Source organism: Achroia grisella, unplaced genomic scaffold (assembly GCF_030625045.1).
Source record: "Achroia grisella isolate CSIRO2021 unplaced genomic scaffold, CSIRO_AGI_Agris_v1 utg5201, whole genome shotgun sequence".
Classification (NCBI taxonomy): Eukaryota; Metazoa; Arthropoda; class Insecta; order Lepidoptera; family Pyralidae; genus Achroia; species Achroia grisella.
In genome coordinates this window covers 367,291-385,544 of record NW_026712911.1, presented here as the reverse complement: position 1 = coordinate 385,544, position 18,254 = coordinate 367,291, and the positions used below count along the sequence as shown (strand labels likewise).

General features: G+C 29.5%; 2 protein-coding genes across 2 annotated transcripts; one reads left to right on the top strand and one right to left on the bottom strand.

Moving 5' to 3' along the window:
* Positions 1-9,014: 9,014 nt before the first annotated feature.
* Positions 9,015-14,567, bottom strand: LOC131847322 (cyclin-dependent kinase 2-interacting protein-like). The gene is made up of 4 exons (XM_059196883.1): positions 14,416-14,567; positions 14,008-14,247; positions 9,621-9,776; positions 9,015-9,171 (listed from the first exon to the last, which is right to left on the bottom strand). Exons 1-4 carry the CDS (start codon positions 14,471-14,473, stop codon positions 9,047-9,049), a joined length of 579 nt encoding a protein of 192 aa, XP_059052866.1. The 5' UTR covers positions 14,474-14,567; the 3' UTR covers positions 9,015-9,046.
* Positions 14,568-15,146: 579 nt separating this feature from the next.
* On the top strand, positions 15,147-17,773 carry LOC131847319 (DNA-directed RNA polymerase II subunit Rpb4). Its single transcript, XM_059196872.1, has 3 exons — positions 15,147-15,233; positions 16,198-16,378; positions 16,653-17,773. The coding sequence occupies exons 1-3, from the start codon at positions 15,173-15,175 to the stop codon at positions 16,825-16,827; spliced, it is 417 nt and encodes a 138-aa protein (XP_059052855.1). The 5' UTR covers positions 15,147-15,172; the 3' UTR covers positions 16,828-17,773.
* Positions 17,774-18,254: the final 481 nt, after the last annotated feature.

The window sequence follows — 18,254 nt, the reverse complement described above, 5'->3', positions numbered from 1 at the left end:
TATCTCACAGGTCGTGTAAAACGAACTGACAACGTACACCTAGTTGGTAGGATCGCATCGATGACAGAAGCCTTCAACAAACACACTGTTTACGCTTATTCCATAGTTTACAGTCAAGATCTTGACCACAGTATAATATAATAAATAATTTGTAACAAAGCAAAATCATGACTGACTATACCAATGTAATAGTTCATCTTCATTAAATCGTAAGTAACAATCACTAGTGTTCAGGTAACAACCCACGTAAACTAATTCAACTATTTATCTAATAAGAAAGAACAATATTTCTGAAATTTTATTTGTAAAAAAATAACATAATAACGTTTTCTTATAAAAAAACTGGTTAAAGAGACCAATATGAATAAGATAATAAAATAACGGAGGCAGTGAGGATTACTTGATCAAAATATGTGCAAAAATGAATAAATTATTATTGATTTAAAAATAACATTGTTATGTGTTTATGTGTGAATACATACGATATGTTTCTAGTAAACGCCGTTTTTGTATCTTGTTATCTAACATCAAATTATTTGTAAAGCACTACATCGGCACAAGAAATTATGTATAGTAGTTACTATAAAATGATATAGTTTATCAATATCAATATTGAATATCGACTCATGTGAATCAAACCACGCGTAATCAGATCCTTGTGGTTAGGTGTGGCATATTATAGAGACACATTAGTTGCAAACATCTGGGCGACAGAGCTTTGCTCGGCATTTTCTTTACTTTGAAGAAGGAATGTATACATTTGGATAAACATGATATTAGGCAAGCAGGCTATGTAGGCAAATAGATTTTGATCATTAAACATGTATCTATCTATTATCTACTTAATAATATAACTTTGACAATGTTTTGTCCAGTTCGTAATATGTATAAGTACCTATTCTTGACGGCGAGTGAAACTCTATCTTGTATATAACTTATACAGACGTAAAAGACAACAAACGCAACGACAACTTATTTAAATTATTAATAAATAGATGCTGTTTACACAAAACAAGCGTATAAATTACATTCTTAATATGAGCGATAATGTCGTTTCTCGAGACATATAGAACAATGAAAATATTATATTTGTATACCACTATCGTGATAGTCGTTAAAGATTACAGGTTTTATAGCGCCTCATGATCCTTGCATAAAATATGAATAAGTAACATGTAAATAAGAAATTGACGCAGTATATACTTACATATACCTACTGTTAATATATCATTGCTTTGTACAATGATGTGATCTCTAAAACAAAAAATATACTTTAACAATGACTACAGAAAGGACAGATAAAGAGTCAATAACATATTTGCTCTAATATTTAATATTTGATAAAAGAACTTTACTGCGTTAACAAAAAAAATGGTACACGATTTTTTTGTAATATTATCAGAACGTGCTGTAATAGGGGAGCGAGGGGGAATAGCGCTCACCGGGTAACGGCGTTCACCTCTGTAACTCTATCAACATGGAATGTACCAACAAGCCACGTTGCTTAAAGCACGAAGATAGGTAGCCTCTAAAAGACAGCAATGAAAACAGACAGTCAGCTCGCGTCATGTGATCGTGAAGTGTGGATTTTCGTTTGCGGCCATACTGATCTAATTTTTACATGTTTGGCGGTAAGTCTCAAATTTTAATAGTTACCTATTTAATTATTAAGTATACTGTCCTGATAATAAAACTATTCTATTTTATGGTAATGCAATCAATTATTAATAATTGTGCATGATTTTTTAAAATTTCTAATTAATTACAAAACGACCGGGTGGGGGGTTATACTGCTCACCTGACTACCCCTTTGTGACTTATTTTTTTTGTTGTTGAAGATATGCTAAGAAAACGTCAAAGGATCACCGCAAAAGTTGTTAGACCGGAAAGACCTTCAATCTGCTAAAACTATGATTAAAATAAGTTTGTCCAAAAGAAAGAAAACAAAACATGATACTAAAATCTTAAAAGAAAATTTTTCATGAAAATTCTTCAGATAGTGAAGTTAAAGAGCACCTTTGCGATGATGACAGTGACGACAAAATGAATGTGGATGACAGAAATTATAACAAAGGTATTATTTAAAAGGAATTTGGAAAAAATATGAATTTTGGTACCGCTGCACCATGTGCGGAGTGTGGGCTCATGCTACATGTTCAGGGTGGGATTCGCAGATAGATACATATGTGATTTATGTATCCAAGGATAAAATATTTTTATTTCTAATTTGTCTTACCTCTAATAATTATTATTATTTTATATTATATTACAATAATTGAAGTTGATTTGACATCTAAGCATGTATTATATTTATTCAATTGAAAAAGGCTAATTTTATGTAGAAATGGGGATAATGGGGGATTGTAGATTTTACTTTTATTATATAAGATTGAACTTATGAATATTTCTTTAATTAATATATTTTACCCCGTACCCTGAGCAGCATTACCCATGGTCAGGGGCAATGCCGCTCAAACATGTTTTTTTAAATAATGTCTTCCTACTACTTACTAGTAGAATAAAGTTATATGCTTTTGTTGTTAAATTGTTGGTTACTCGATAATTAAAGACTTTGTTACTTTTCTTAATTTTGATTTGCAATAAATAATTTATAAAATACACCATGTTTCCCTTAAGTGAACGCCATTTACCCTTCTTCCCCTACTTATCGCATAGGCTTATATTATCAGCTTCATGTATGTTATCGAAAAGCAATTGTAAATTTAGTAGCAAATTAAATAATTTGAAACCACTGTCTGAATCGATAATTTCAGTTGTTTTACAGTACATATTAATTCTTGTTATTCATTCTATATATTGATCAAGGAAGTAATCTTCTCCGCATTTTTCTTTTAGTATTTATTGTTGAACAATGACCGCTATCTTAATTGTTACAAGATCTAAATGATTTGCGTCCATAGCCTGCCAGTAACTGTTACGATATCATACTACCACTATAAAGCGACACTTCGAGTTGGATATGAATGAATTCGCTTAAGAGCACCGATAAAAAATATTAGATTAGATTTAATATTTTATATATTATACTATTTTTCTACTTTTTTATGAACTACCTACTATAGATGAAACGACAATCATTCTACACTTTGCTAAAGTATGGATTCTATGGATATGGATCAGACATACCTAAATATATTATATGTAGAGACTGCATAATGTACATATTTTACACTTGACACTTTTAGAAATTTACCAATCTTAGAGTATGTATGACCAATCAGTCGGTTTAAATATCTAATATAATAAAGATCACTGTTTTTCATAACTTGGCGGAGTAAAACTGTATCTCATGAATCACGTTGGCTAATGCCTATTCAATTATAGTTTTGTTGGACTTCGTTTCCGGATGATGTAACAAACTGACATTAATTTTAAAAATGACAGAATTTTCATTGTAGCGAATAATTTACGTTCATATATATTTTTTAAACAAAAAATATTGCTACGTAAGATTTTAATATAGTAAGAGAATGTAAATTTAATAATTTTAAGTGTATATGTAGAGGAATATCTGAGGCCTCTGTGCCAATTTAAGAAATAAACTTTTCAAAGGTAAACTGCCTTCGTTGAATATAGAATATATTATAAAATTATAGAATACATTAAAAATAGGTCTCTATGTATTTATTGACCTCGCAATTATCGTTTAAAAATTTACTGTTATGACTTTCAATATTGCTTAGAAATGAACAACATCGAGAATCTGAAGCTACACTTGCAACTGGATATTTGTGGGTTTCCTTTTCCAAGGAATAATAAGATGTTACGGCTTCTCGTGTTAGATTGCAAAATCAATATATTTTTACACTTCAAATCGAATTATGACAACGCATGCATTGCTATACTATCGGCGGAAATCTTTGATGGCATTTAGCGGTTTTTATTGATCATAATAAAATGGTATACCAATGTAATGTTTCCAATGGGAACTGCGTGGAGACCGACCTAACGTGGTACTTTATTACAATAAATGACCTCATTATTCCACATCACGCTGGTATCTAGGGTTGTCACCCAAAACTCTTAAATGATTATGGTATAGATGTTTATAGATGGGGACGGAAAAGTCCGGTTAATAATGAGGGCTATTGGAAAACACGAAAGCTGAAGATGCCGATTTGTGGTATAGCGACAGAGAGAGAGAGAAATAGACAGAATTAACAAAAATTGTCTCAAAGGATCTAGGTTTGAATTCACAATATATTTTGAATATATAATAAAAAACCTAATGGCATTGTTAGAAACTTGTTTTCAAAGAAAATAGACTTGTGTTCATGTGGTATTTACGCGAGTACTTAGCTAAGTACAATAGTTTTCAATATCATGCCCATTACGTAGTTTCCTACGTAAAGTTTATCAAGGTTCTCAATTTTTTAATAATATGTTCCGATAAAGTGACGTAGAGTCAGCTGAATAAAAACCACAGCGAAAACAACAGTCAATGTTATCTTAAGATGAATTATTTCAACATGATGTACATGATCCCTTAAATACCATAGGATTATTACTTTAAAAAATGTTCAACAATGTTTACGCGATATACCTATATACATTTATATTATTATACAAAATAATATACCTACTACACAATATTTTTTCGTATAGGTAATTGTTTACTTTTAAAGCGTAGCAGTATATACAATTCGTAAATCGTTTATAATAATTTCGATTACTTTGAATCCTAATATAACATATGTATCTATTTCAAACTTTTCTTAAAGACTGGCTGTACCAAAGTACGTTAATTTCGAAAGATAATAAGAAGTAAACCTAACTTATGTAGCTTTAATAAGTCTGAATATACCTACCTATTTGCTCAAAGGTACTCATGATGATTTTTTAACCAGACTTACGCGATGTATCACATGATAGTTTGTGTATGTAGGTGTAGGTGGATATGATATTAACTCACCTTCGTCCTCTTCGTCCTTTCCTCCAAGACCGATCACGAGAGCACTTCTCATTAGGTGACCCATAATACTTATAGAACGTTTACAATGCTGATTTTGTGCAAATTAATGATTATACACGACCTCATGAAAATACTACATATAAAAAAATACTACGGACATTTACAAGTACACGATAACACAAATTTTATCTAAATAAGTAAAACAAATGATTACATTTAACCAAGAATATTTTACCGCCCTAGTCGGTTCAAAAGATAATCGGCTACATCTCTGAAGTAATTAATTATTGATATGCGAATCTGTTGTAGAGGAAAGTGAAACGATTGTAGCTTCTGTCGCTACTGATGTATCAATGGTGCGAAGTGGGTGCTAACCAAAATTAGAAGTCTGTTTAGAAGTTGGACAGAGAAATGCGTGGAGTAGAAGGCAACTTTACAACATTAAATATGTTGTGTAGATATAAACTAGGAATCCTATCAATGACAACATTATATATATTGTAATATATATATAAGTTTAGTACAAAATATCAGAAAAACTTTCTTTTTTTTTAATATAGATTACCATGACTACAGGACGATTTTCTAAAATTTCCTTGAAATTGGAAATGCGAATTCTACTATAATTGCGTAATTTTTCCTATTACTTTTTCAATATATAGTTAACTACAATTTATTATTTTTAAGAAAACCATTCAATCATATTAATATAAGTTTACTTCATAATTGTGAAGCAATCTTATATATGAGTATATTGACTGTTATAATAGGATCTTTAATAATGTTATTAAACGTACGTTTATAGAAGACAATATTTAAATATCCAGATATCAAAAAAATTTGAAACAACAGCGACTCCATAGCGTAATTAGTATGCATGTTGATTTAAGTAAGGGAACAATGAGTTATCTGCCACTGCGCGAGACTATGTGTAAATAGGCATTGCTTTTTCAGTAACTGAAAATTATAAAGTAGATAACACGGAAATTTAAACTGGAAACAATGGAAAAATCCAACCACACTACAAAATGTTAACCAAATCATGAATAGACGACTTCAGTGGTCTAGCGGTTTAGCACAGCCTTATTTCTGATAGTTGCGGGTTTGATTCCTCCTACGAAGCAAACATTTGTATTCATGACTATAATTGTTTGTATTTTTTATGGACGATAATATAATGTATACTATCCTCTATAAAGTCCACCAGTTTACACTGGCGGAGCATTAGTGGAGGATATTAAATAATTATGAGTATGAAATCAGGTCAGTTAACCCATTTTGGCAAATAGCAATTTACTACCTTGTTGGTTTTCTGGGGGAACCGCGTGGAGGTCACTCTGACTACTACATTGCTAATAATGGGGTTATTAGTCCGCATTAGCAACAGTCCCCTTTCCCTTGATTATTTTGCATTTTTTTAAAGGATTTTATTTAATAGTGCACAAAAATACATAATAGTAATGTATACCACATTACTTTAACCATACTGCTATCCAAATACCATGTCAGGATAATCTTCATACGGTTCCACCGACGTATACCGTTATCGCAGACGGGGGCATTATTCCATTATAATCTATTAAGAAAACCTACACATGAAAAATATATGTAGGTATATGTAGATTAATTGAGAATCTTCTAAAGAAGCACAAGTGGCTTGAAAATAGTTTGTATTTTTTTGTTATTATAAAATTAATTTATACACGTACAGTAAAGAATAGGTATCTACCATCCTGGTAATTATAAGTAAATACCTACAGTACTTACTCTATACCTAATACCTATTACCATTATTCAGCCAATTCTTATGAATAGTAATAATCTAATAATCAATAGTTACATCGCTAAGACGTGAATTATACACACTTTAGGTACAATAACATAGATATACCTACATATCATACCTATTAAAATATATAAGTATTTACCTACTTCGTTTGAATTTCTCGTTATAGTTAGGTAGAATCTAATGGTTCGGGAGTTACTGTGCTGTATCTATAAGGAATTCCGCTTTGAAAATTGACCCAAATTTTACAGGAAGAGCCGGGCTCTCATCATTTCACGCCCAATTAACTTTTTGATCAGCAACATGGTGACATGATATTTATATGACTAGATACGTATTAGATTTACTTTCGACGATGAAAATTATCTTACATCTGTAAAAGTTAGAAAATACCTATAGATAAGTATCACAGTCAAAAGTATTTAAGACAGTATAAAATAGTGAAATACCTAAATAGTTCAAAATAAAGTCGCTTGCGATGTCTTTTCGCTTAGATATATCTTTTAAACTACGCAACAGACTTTAGCAATACATAGATAGGTTCAAGAGAAAAGTTTCTATGTATAATACATATACAATATACATCCGTGAGAAGCCGGGGCGGGTAACTAGATTAAAATAAAATATTTATATTACCAATCGTGTATCGCTACACAAATAATAACGGCAGAAAAATAAAATAAAGGTATTACAGAAGGTTTGTCAGGAAATGTAGTTCATTTATTGGTTTTATCGGGTATACGTGCCACATACTTTAACAACAACGTAGAATATATGTACCTATCTGAACCACTATTATGAACTCAGAAAAAAGTGGAAATGTTAACGTAAATTTTGAAGTTTTCATTACAAATTGATCATGTAACCGCGCAATTTTCATGAAGGTTTTAAAAGTAATTTCCAATTTGCCATTTTATTTCGTGATGAAACTTTTCATCAGTTTCATGAATACCTAGTATCACTATATTTTAAAATCTGTATGCCTACTATTTTGTAAAACAAAACATAGTTGTTACGTAGATACAATTTTCTTAAAAAAAAAGAGCTTTCTTATGAGTATAACCCACTACAAAATATAGTGTAGTTATTTTTCTTATAACAATAGGTAAACATTTGTTTGGTAGCCGTTGCCATAGATTCAGCCTTGCTTTCGTTACATTATCGCGGGCCATCTAAAATAGTTTGATAATGCTTGTGGATAAGGAGGAAAATAATTTGCTATGCAGTGTTTTCTTGTACCTATAGGTAAAGAGAAAACAACTTTGATTAAACTCCATAGCCTTATTGTTAAAGGTTTTAAATTCGAAGCATGGTGTATTGTTAAGTAAATGCAATTACTCTACAATCATGATATATACCGTTAACATACAGTCTAAACTATACCATTAAACCGCTAAATACAGTTAATATGGTCCACGGCCACGTTAAACTGACAATGTGCTTGAATGCTAAATGTGGCCAGTCGACAATTATATTGACCATTACAATTTGCTTACGTATATCCCATCTACGAGTACCTAATACCTAAGTAGTATAATATGTAGGTACCTATATAGTATTTCTAACGCTGAAATGAAATGAAATGTTTATTTGCCAGGAATGTGGTGTGCACATTGATAATTGAAAGTATTAGTAGGTAGGTACATATACATAGTTATATGCGCTGGAAGAAATTTACCATCAGAAGGATAATATAAAATGAATGATAAATAAGTCAGCCCATCGTGGCGAATTCGCCAGAAATTAACCACAATGGTTTCCAGGGTGAACCGCCTGGAGGTTGACCTGATGGAATAATCTATATTTATGGAATATGGGCGGTAAAATGGCGAGAAACATCTAGTTTAGCGTTCCTTACACTTCAGTTCACAAAGAAAAAACAAAATTTCAATGACTTAATAAAAAACCGCAAGAATAAATAAGAATAGATTTTTCATAAAATCACTGTATTAATGTAAATGTTCCTGCTGGTATTTCGCAACTAAATTAGTAATATTCTGATTGATGTTTTTACTTAGTTGTAATCTCAAATTGAATTACAATTGTAACCCGTTAATTTTTATTTATGATATATATTAGCAGAGATATATATATATATATATGCCTATTCATAGACAGCATAGTAATTACGAGACTTACTTGCATTTATTTATTACTTTAAATGTTTCTGCATAAAACTGTCCCTCATACTACCTACTCACATACCTCCCACACCATACCACTGAACACAAGTTAATAAACACTGAACTATCCAGTAAAGCATAATAAACAAATAATAATAATAACTTGCATTGTTATTAAGTAGATTTATTTTCAGATAAAAACATTCATGTAACACTAATTAAACCAACTTCAACAAATAAGTAAGGATTTGATTCGTAGTATGGTTCCAGATCCCAGGAAGTAACATAGATATCAATTAGCTTCTCATCTCTACAATGTGCAACATTCTCTGAAAAAGATGGCATCAAATATTATACCTACATGAACACTATATTATTAATTAAAAAAAATATATTATAAATTCAACTTTGCTTAAATTAAAAAAAAAAAGGTTAAAGTGGTAGAGAGCTTCAGATTTCTAAAAAAATATCTCTAAAGTGTAGGCTATCTAACAGTATGAAATTTGTTACAATATCATTTTTTGAACCAGAGTTGTTAATTTTTTTACATGATCCGACTATTTCGTCGAAATTCTACTCATAATGAAAGTTCAATATTTTGCGAAAATTATCAATGCAAAGTTGAACATAATGATACAAACATAGCTAGACTGGTATTCTTTATTTAAAAAATAAGTACATTGAGTTTACAAAAAGACCGGCACCGATATATATAGGTGCCGGTAGTCACTTATTATATTGTTTTCCAATCCAATTACATATACAAATAGTAATATACCTGTAATTATTTGTTTCAGTCTATATTCTTTTTGTAAAGATATAAATATTCTTTCCACACTTTCGTATATATCTTTTGCAGTCCATGTAAGGATTACTGGTTGACTTGTTTGCAGTTTGGCAAGTGCTTGTAACTGATTTTTTATTTTTTCTATGTCTGAAATTTAAAGTATATGTTTACTATAAAACACATATTAAATATAACCTGTATATGAGTTTGAATAGGTATAGAATAAGTTGGAGTTAACCATATTAGTAACAGATTAGATCTGAAAGATTTTCTAGGTCTTCTACAATATCACAGATATGATGTATCATAGTATACAATTTTATATATACTCTATTACCAGTGGGGATCAATGGCATAGTAGCCATTTTTAGTTCGAAAAACGGATTTAGATGGCGTCATTGGTATCGAATGTAATTCAACATTGTTTTGTAATCGTTTAAAACCCAAAACTATGTTTTTAAAAAGGTTTAATCTATTTTTAAAAAGTCATATATAGATGTTAAAATGAAATAATGCGTTTTGAAAAGTAATTTTCATATATTTACTCATTTTGTTGTTGCCCTGTATTTGTTTACAATTTAATCATTGCTAATTGGGGCTTATTGTTTCCAAAATACTTTCATAGATGGCGCTGTTTTCATTTGTATCACCGTATTTTAAATGTTTATTTTATATTTTCAAATAATAAGTACTTACTATATTATTATGATAAATTAAACATAAAAAAAGTTTAAGTAAATATAAAACAGCTAAACAAGAAAACCATATTATTCCAGTAATACTTATTTAGAAAGTGTTGCCATATTAAAAATAAATGCATAGATTTATCGATTTTTTCGAATAATCGATAACAAGATATTACAACGCATTATTCGATGGTGCTTTTAATTAGTCTTTGCAAACAGTAAAATTTCATCATTTTGTATTATACTCTTATTTGGAACGAATTGCAATGCATAATTTTTACTCGACGACGGCAAAATAGAGAGATTTTGACAGGTATGCAAGTACTATATATTTATCTGTTCGCTCATAACTTCGAAACTTGAAGAGGGAAATATTAATTAGATTGATCTGATACAAGTGTACTCTATTATATCAACCTCCACGCGGTCACCCTGGTAATTATAGCAATTAATGACATTAGTGACATAGTTCTTCTATTAAAAAAAATAAATACCTACTTATTGTAATTTAATGAATGAGAATTGAATGTGGTATAGAGTATATAAGGTCAGCTATACCTTTATGAAACCTCAATAAACAAGTGTTATATGGTATCTAAATTACTGACATTGGTAGCTAAATATGAGTGTCCTCGAATTTTTAAAAATACTCATAAGAAACTTTACAAATACTCGAATTTTGCTTTTGTAGAAGGATATTTTCAACCTTACTAAATTGTACAAGGTTTTGAAACGATAATCATTCATAATACTATGATATATTACTGATCCTAGTACCTACTATTCATGATAATTAGTTTTTTAATATCTCCATTCGAGGGTAGGTTATTCATAATTTATATTATTAGATTTCATCACAAATAAAAATATCGATTTAAAATCGTAGGTTGGTCCATATTTTTTTATTATATCGAAATGACAACGAGTACTGGCAACATAAATGAAATGTTAAAAATATAAAATATAGGAATAAAAGAATAGGATAAACGACTTTAAGTCAAATGCTTAAAACATATTTTCACTAGCATTGGATTTTTTCTCTTTTTTCATCATTTAAGTTAAGTAGGTACTTCAACTTTTGAATTGTTCCTGTTCAGAGTTCATTGAACTTCTTATTTTTTTGTCAAACTCAATAATTTAAATGTGTCTAAGGACTACTACAAATATTTAGTAAACTATCGTGTCTTTGAGGATTATCTCATACCAGGTATAACTATAAGTTGTTAAAAACTTGCATATGTATGCGTGTGTATCTTTCATATTAAAATATAATAAACATAGGTACTTGGTGACCGCTTTAATGTGGTATTATTATGTTTTTATTATTGTTATGAATGTAACTTCAAAAAACTAACACTGATTTTATAATTTTTGATTGATTGAGAAAATACTGAAAATTATTAATCAAAATAAAGTACTAAACAGTAGTATTATTTTTATATTTTATTAGAACTGAATGAATATGATGTATGAATAATATGTTTATTGTGCTAATAAGGTTACAGTTTAGTTACTTTCATGTAAATTCATTCATGTAAGTTCATGAAAATGTAACATGGTATATGATATTGTTTTCAGATTTTCCTGACATCAACAACTTAATACTGAACAAAGTTTAAACAAATAAGAGATGATATTCTAAATCTCCTAGTCATTCAGATGAAGATAAATAACATTTTTACTGTAAAGAACAGGAGTTCAAAAGAATAAGAAATATATATATATATATATATATATGAACATTTTACTGTATAAAATAATAATGCAAGTAAAAATAAGAGAAAAAAGCAGAAGAAAAATCTGTAAATTATTAATCACAATGCAATTAATAATATAATTAAATAAGTAAGAAAGCAACGGACTAGTGATGAGAAGAAATTCCAAGTAATTATATTATGTGTAACCGACTGCAAATAAGTTTATGATTTAAGCTCATGATTATTATTATATTGCTTCATCAACAAATCCAGGAATATTTTGTGTACCAGGAATTAATTATGAAATGATTTTGATGAAATATTATGTCTTGATATTGATTTATTTGGAATATAATATAAAAATAACAGAAGTGTTTGAAGTTTTAGTGGTATAACAGACAAGCAGTGAAAGAAATATTATTGTAAATTATTAACAATTGTTTATTCTGTGATTAATAAATTATTTAAAAGTGTTTTATTACCTGAAATAAAAATTATGATCTTCAAGTGTTGTGTTCATGCAATGTTAGTTTCACCTCATTCTATTTAAAATGACAGGAATTATTTACTACATAATGATTTTGTATTAGATGGTAATCATATATATTTTTTAATACAATGTGTATAATAATTCCCATTTACATCAAAAAACTTTGTGTAAATCTATATTTCTCTTATATAGTCTATAGACTTTGGTTGTGGAATACTAATAAGAAACAAAATCTAGAGACTGTAGTATATCACAGCATCCCAGAACCTTGTATTTAAGTCATATAAGGACTTAGTACCTACCTAATACTTGCTACTTTTTTAATCAATTAATTAATTTGATCTCAATCATCATGATGAACAATGATGATAATGTTGAGAATACTGCCAATGATGAATTTTATGGTGGTCATAAATAAATACCACCGTCACTATCGTCAACAGTCATTATTGATCTCATCATCATCACCGTTACCCTCCTTCATCCATATTGTCAAAAGTTACTACCTACTATTATGAACTGAAATGGTAAATAAGCTGACGATCCATCCAACCACGACGCTATCCGACGTACATACATACACATATATTATTAAACAGCATTACGTCATCATGTCGTGCCCGCTATATCCCGCATACGTTATCATTCCGGAGAACATAGATGTTATGCCCAAATATCCTGTAATTTCGCAGCTTAATTTCAACTGAATAACAACTTACATAAATACCAAAAAACTAGCAGTAAAGGCGTAGTTTGTAGATATCGAAGGTTCTACAAATAGGTATAACATCAAAATAAGTACCTACATGTCATTAGCACCGATGTAGTATCCCTGAAAGAACCTACATATAACAGATTGATGGTTTGCAGATATTATTTTCAGTTTTACAAATTGCCAGTTTACCATAATTAACTACATATTGAGAAATAATTACACTGAAAATTATATGAGGTACCCATATGCACATCAATTGATTATAGCTAAAATCTATCACTATCACATAACAATTTAAATAAAAAAAACCGTATTAAAATCGGGCTATTCGTTAAGGAGCTATTGCTCCTTAACCGATAGCCCGATTTTAGTGCAGACGCGTTACGACATATCTTCGTTGGGAGAAAAAAAGTAGGCATGTAAAAAAGTAACTGTAACATAGTACATAGATACATAGGTACATTAGCCGTGTCTGTAGACTGTCAGCGAACAATATTATACCTACATTGAATTTTCGATTGTACCCAATCAGGAGTTCGATACAGTTATATATCTATTATGTACGTATCTTTGCAAAACAGATGTCATGTAGACCGAATTCTCTGCCATCTATTTTCATGCTTTATTACTAATCACCCACTAGTAATCCGAACTGCTTCAGATATAGCGACATCTAGCGCCTACGGCGGCGAAATAAAATAGCCCGAAGAATAGCCCGAGTTAGGAAGGAACCATTTTCTTGTATGGGATGGGGTATCTGTATGTAATATTATATTATCTGTGCTATTACCTTCTAAAATATTTTTAAATGAATCCAATGCTTCAAGAAGTCCTTCACTCAACGGTTTAAGTTGATGTGGATAATAGGAATCAGTACATTCATGAAGTTTTAACGCCAATATTCCTCTGCATAGTTTTGTTCCTTTATTCCTCATATTAGTCCAGTCGTTTAATAAACCATGTAAATTTGATATATGAGTGAAAACGGTCTTAGATATTCCAGGGTAATCTTTATTTGGAGTCATAACCTCTAAAAGAGTTTAATAAAGAATTACGAATCAATTAATATCAGGATAACTTTAATTTCATCACTTTTCTTTGTTTCTAGGAACAAAATATTAGTTAAAGATAATAAAATTTTTAAATATTCAATTAACACTTAAAATTCGTTAAAAGAGCTTATTGGTTATACTCGTACCTTTAGACAGAAAAGTATAATTTGATTTTATATCAGGAACATTGTTATTATTAGACATATTTACAATAACAATAAATACTCAAATCACTTATCTTTCATTATAAACAAGGAACATAATACTCGACTAGAGACAAATTTGACATTTACGATGTTACCAGGTTTTTGCCTTTTTTAAATAGGGTTATGGCTATTACCCATTTTTATAGGTTATTCAGAAATATGTGAGTATTTATTTAAAACGCATTAACACATAATTAAGAAAATATAGGTATTATTAATAAATATATGAGTGTTGTATCAAAATAGATTTTTTATTTTTCACTATAATAAAGAGGTTTTATAAAAAAAAGCAGTTACCTTTTTTGTAAAACACTCTGTATTTTGACATATCAATCTGTCAACGCTAATTTTTATTGTATACAAAATTATTACAAATACAAATGTACTCTGTGGTTAAATTTCAAATGCTTACTTTTGAAATAAGCACTGCTCTAAATTTATTTTCCTAATATTTAATAATTATTGTTACATATACATTATCATTGTTGTAAGTCAGACACCGATTTATACGCTTACAGCCCGCTGTTATTGTTGCCGGCCGACATCACCGGTCCAGATCTCTAGATATCCTCGCGTCAAGTATTGTTGCCTATTAGTGTTTATCAATATATTTTACATTTAGTGCACGGTCTAAAAGAAGTTGATTGGAAATATAATTGTCATATATATTAACTTAATATTTAGTATCGTCACCACAATGTCCGGACCAGTACAGGATGTTGTTGAAGAAGACGCAGCCGATTTACAATTTCCAAAAGGTTATAATTTAATTTATACTTTAAAGAGGATAGTTTTAAATTTTTATTAGGTTGTATGTAGGGTTAGATGTAGCCAGTTAGTGTAGCTATCGTAAATAACTTTATTGCTGGAAGTGGACACATTTAAAATATGCCATGAATCACTGTGGAAGAAATGCTATCAGTGACCACCCCCTCATTTTATTAATATTACAATTTTTTCCTAGTCGTATCAAATAAGACAGACCAATATTTATACAACTATACATTAACAATTAAAACTAAACTTTAATGGACTATAATAAAAACAGTACAATTTTCAGTAATTAATTACTGCTGAAAATTTGCTTCCACACTAATATTTTTCCTTCATATTGAACTGGAATGTCTGAATCAAATTCATTAATTCTCTGATCAATAATGAACATGTTATGTTAATTTTTTTTTGACTTTAAATTGTTGGCCGCACAACTGGGCATTATTACAGCTTCTTTGGATGATAGGGGGTGTGCGCAGGTGGCACTCCAAACCTGTGGAAGGGCTTATGAAGCATCTGTAGGCAAACTCCTTTCTTACGACATGACTTTCGTCTGAGGGCACTATTAGTAGCCCGGACCTCGGGTCAGGCTGTCATAATTTCAATCAGCATTTGAATGTGACAGGGGATAGCTCAATCAGAGGGGATTTTCTGTTTATGGAATTTATAAAAATTATATTAGTGTATAAGTTTAATATTAGAATCTTTTGTAAAACTGTCTGTGAAGGTAGTAGTCCAGTTTAGTTGGTAAACTCAAGACCTTTATTCTCTAATCTAGAGATACCTAACTACATTTAAGAATTAGTTCAATTATACAAAAAACTATTCCTATAAAATGTGCAATATTTTATATAAAAAATAATATAATTGTAATAATTGCACTTGCTGTAATTGATAAAGTTTATGTTTCAAATCTATTTATTATAACAACAAAAATATATATTTTAGAATTTGAAAATGCTGAGACTCTCCTTATATCTGAAGTAGATATGTTATTAGAGCACAGAAAGGCACAAAATGAATCTGCTGAGGAGGAACAAGAATTTTCTGAAGTTTTTATGAAGACACTAACTTACACTAATATGTTTAAAAAGTTTAAAAACAAAGAAACTATTGCAGCAGTGAGAAAGTAAGTTAATTATTGGTTTCCTATGAATTTTCGATATGATTAAAGTTGTCTATTATAAGTGTAGTAGAAATAAGTGAATCTACACAATGTTACTGTCACCCACTAATATATTTTCGTCCCTAGGAATAGACAAGTGTTGTTGTTGATACTGATTAATTTAAAGGACAAGGCAAAATATAATTAATTGTATATTTCCACATAATATAGCATTATATGTAAATGTCAACTCGAGGTATTGTCATTATCTGAAAATCTAATTCATGTTTTTTTCTAGTCTCCTTCAGTCGAAAAAATTACATAAATTCGAGGTAGCAAGTTTAGCTAACTTATGTCCAGAAACATCAGAAGAAGCTAAAGCATTAATACCATCTCTAGAAGGAAGATTTGAAGATGAGGAACTTAGGATACTATTAGATGACATCCAAACAAAACGGAGTTTACAATATTAGAGCAATTGTATGATGATAAATAATGGATTGATTTTATTAATTCTCAACTAGTATATAAGTATTATTTTATTAAGAATCCACACATATTCCTAAATCAATGTGAATATGCTGGTACTGAGTGTCAACCACACAACTTCATTCAGAGCAGTCCAATTTCAATGCTATATTTTTATTACATACTTAAGCGCAGGGCAGGAAGAACCAAGTATATAAATTTTTTGTATGAATATATTTACGAATTTTTAAATTAATAATAGTAAACATTACAATGTAATAGCTTTGTAAATCAAGGTTGGATTTTATTAAATGTACCGAATGTATATAAGGGTTATTGATTTAGAATTAACAGAAGACTGTCTATTTAACATACAAAAGAAGTGTGAATAAAAAAATTAATGTGTTAAATCAGTCTGTATATTGGATATGTCTGCAATACAGCAAGATACATTACAGTGAAAACAGATAAAAGTGATAAAATATTGGAAACAAAAATAGTAATTAGAATTTCTTCTCTGAAACAAAACTATAATAAAACCATCTTATCATTACTTAAAAAGTACATACTATTAATATTGATGTTAATTAATGCCTCCTAACTAAACAAGCCTTTTGTTCAACATCACATGTAAACAAACTAAATGAATTTTTCATTAATAAACCTCAACAATTTTAGATAACTAAAACTCAACAATGCTTTGATAATTTTACTTATTTACTAATTTTGTTGCCTAAACATTATTCATTAACAAAATGCCGAACAAAAGGTTTGCTCCTTTTATAAACTTATATCAATGGGCACTTTTGGTTTAGTTTAAAAGTTAGTATTTAATCTAATATCATTAATAAAAATTACAAACTTATTATTCACCTAAAAGCAAACTTGTAAAATAATATTAATCATCTATAAAAGAACTATCAAATCTAAGGTCCTAGCACATTACTTTATGGTACAACTTGCAAATCTCCTACCCTGAACATATAAAAATATCTTTATGTACTTTAAAAACTTCTACAATTCTTAATAAAGACATTAAATATTTTCACTTTTTCTAATTATAATATTATAATGATATAATATTAAAAATGTCTTTATCATGAACTTCTGTCCACATAAAATGTGGCTATTTAAATTAAGGGGACATTGTTATAGCACACATTTATTAACAGCTAATAATTTACGGGATCTCCGCTAAAAATACTAATCCTTAAATTAGGTAACATTTTATTGGGAGAGACTTACATAAATCCTAAATTACAACCTGGACCTGTGACAAACGTCTTAACTATGTATATTGTTAGTATATAAAGCATATTGGTTATTCTTTTATCGAAATGTGGAAATCTATAAAGCGCCATGGAAGCAGATAGGAAGCAAGGCAAATGTAACCATGAAGCTTACACTGTTACAAATGTGTTATCATGAATAA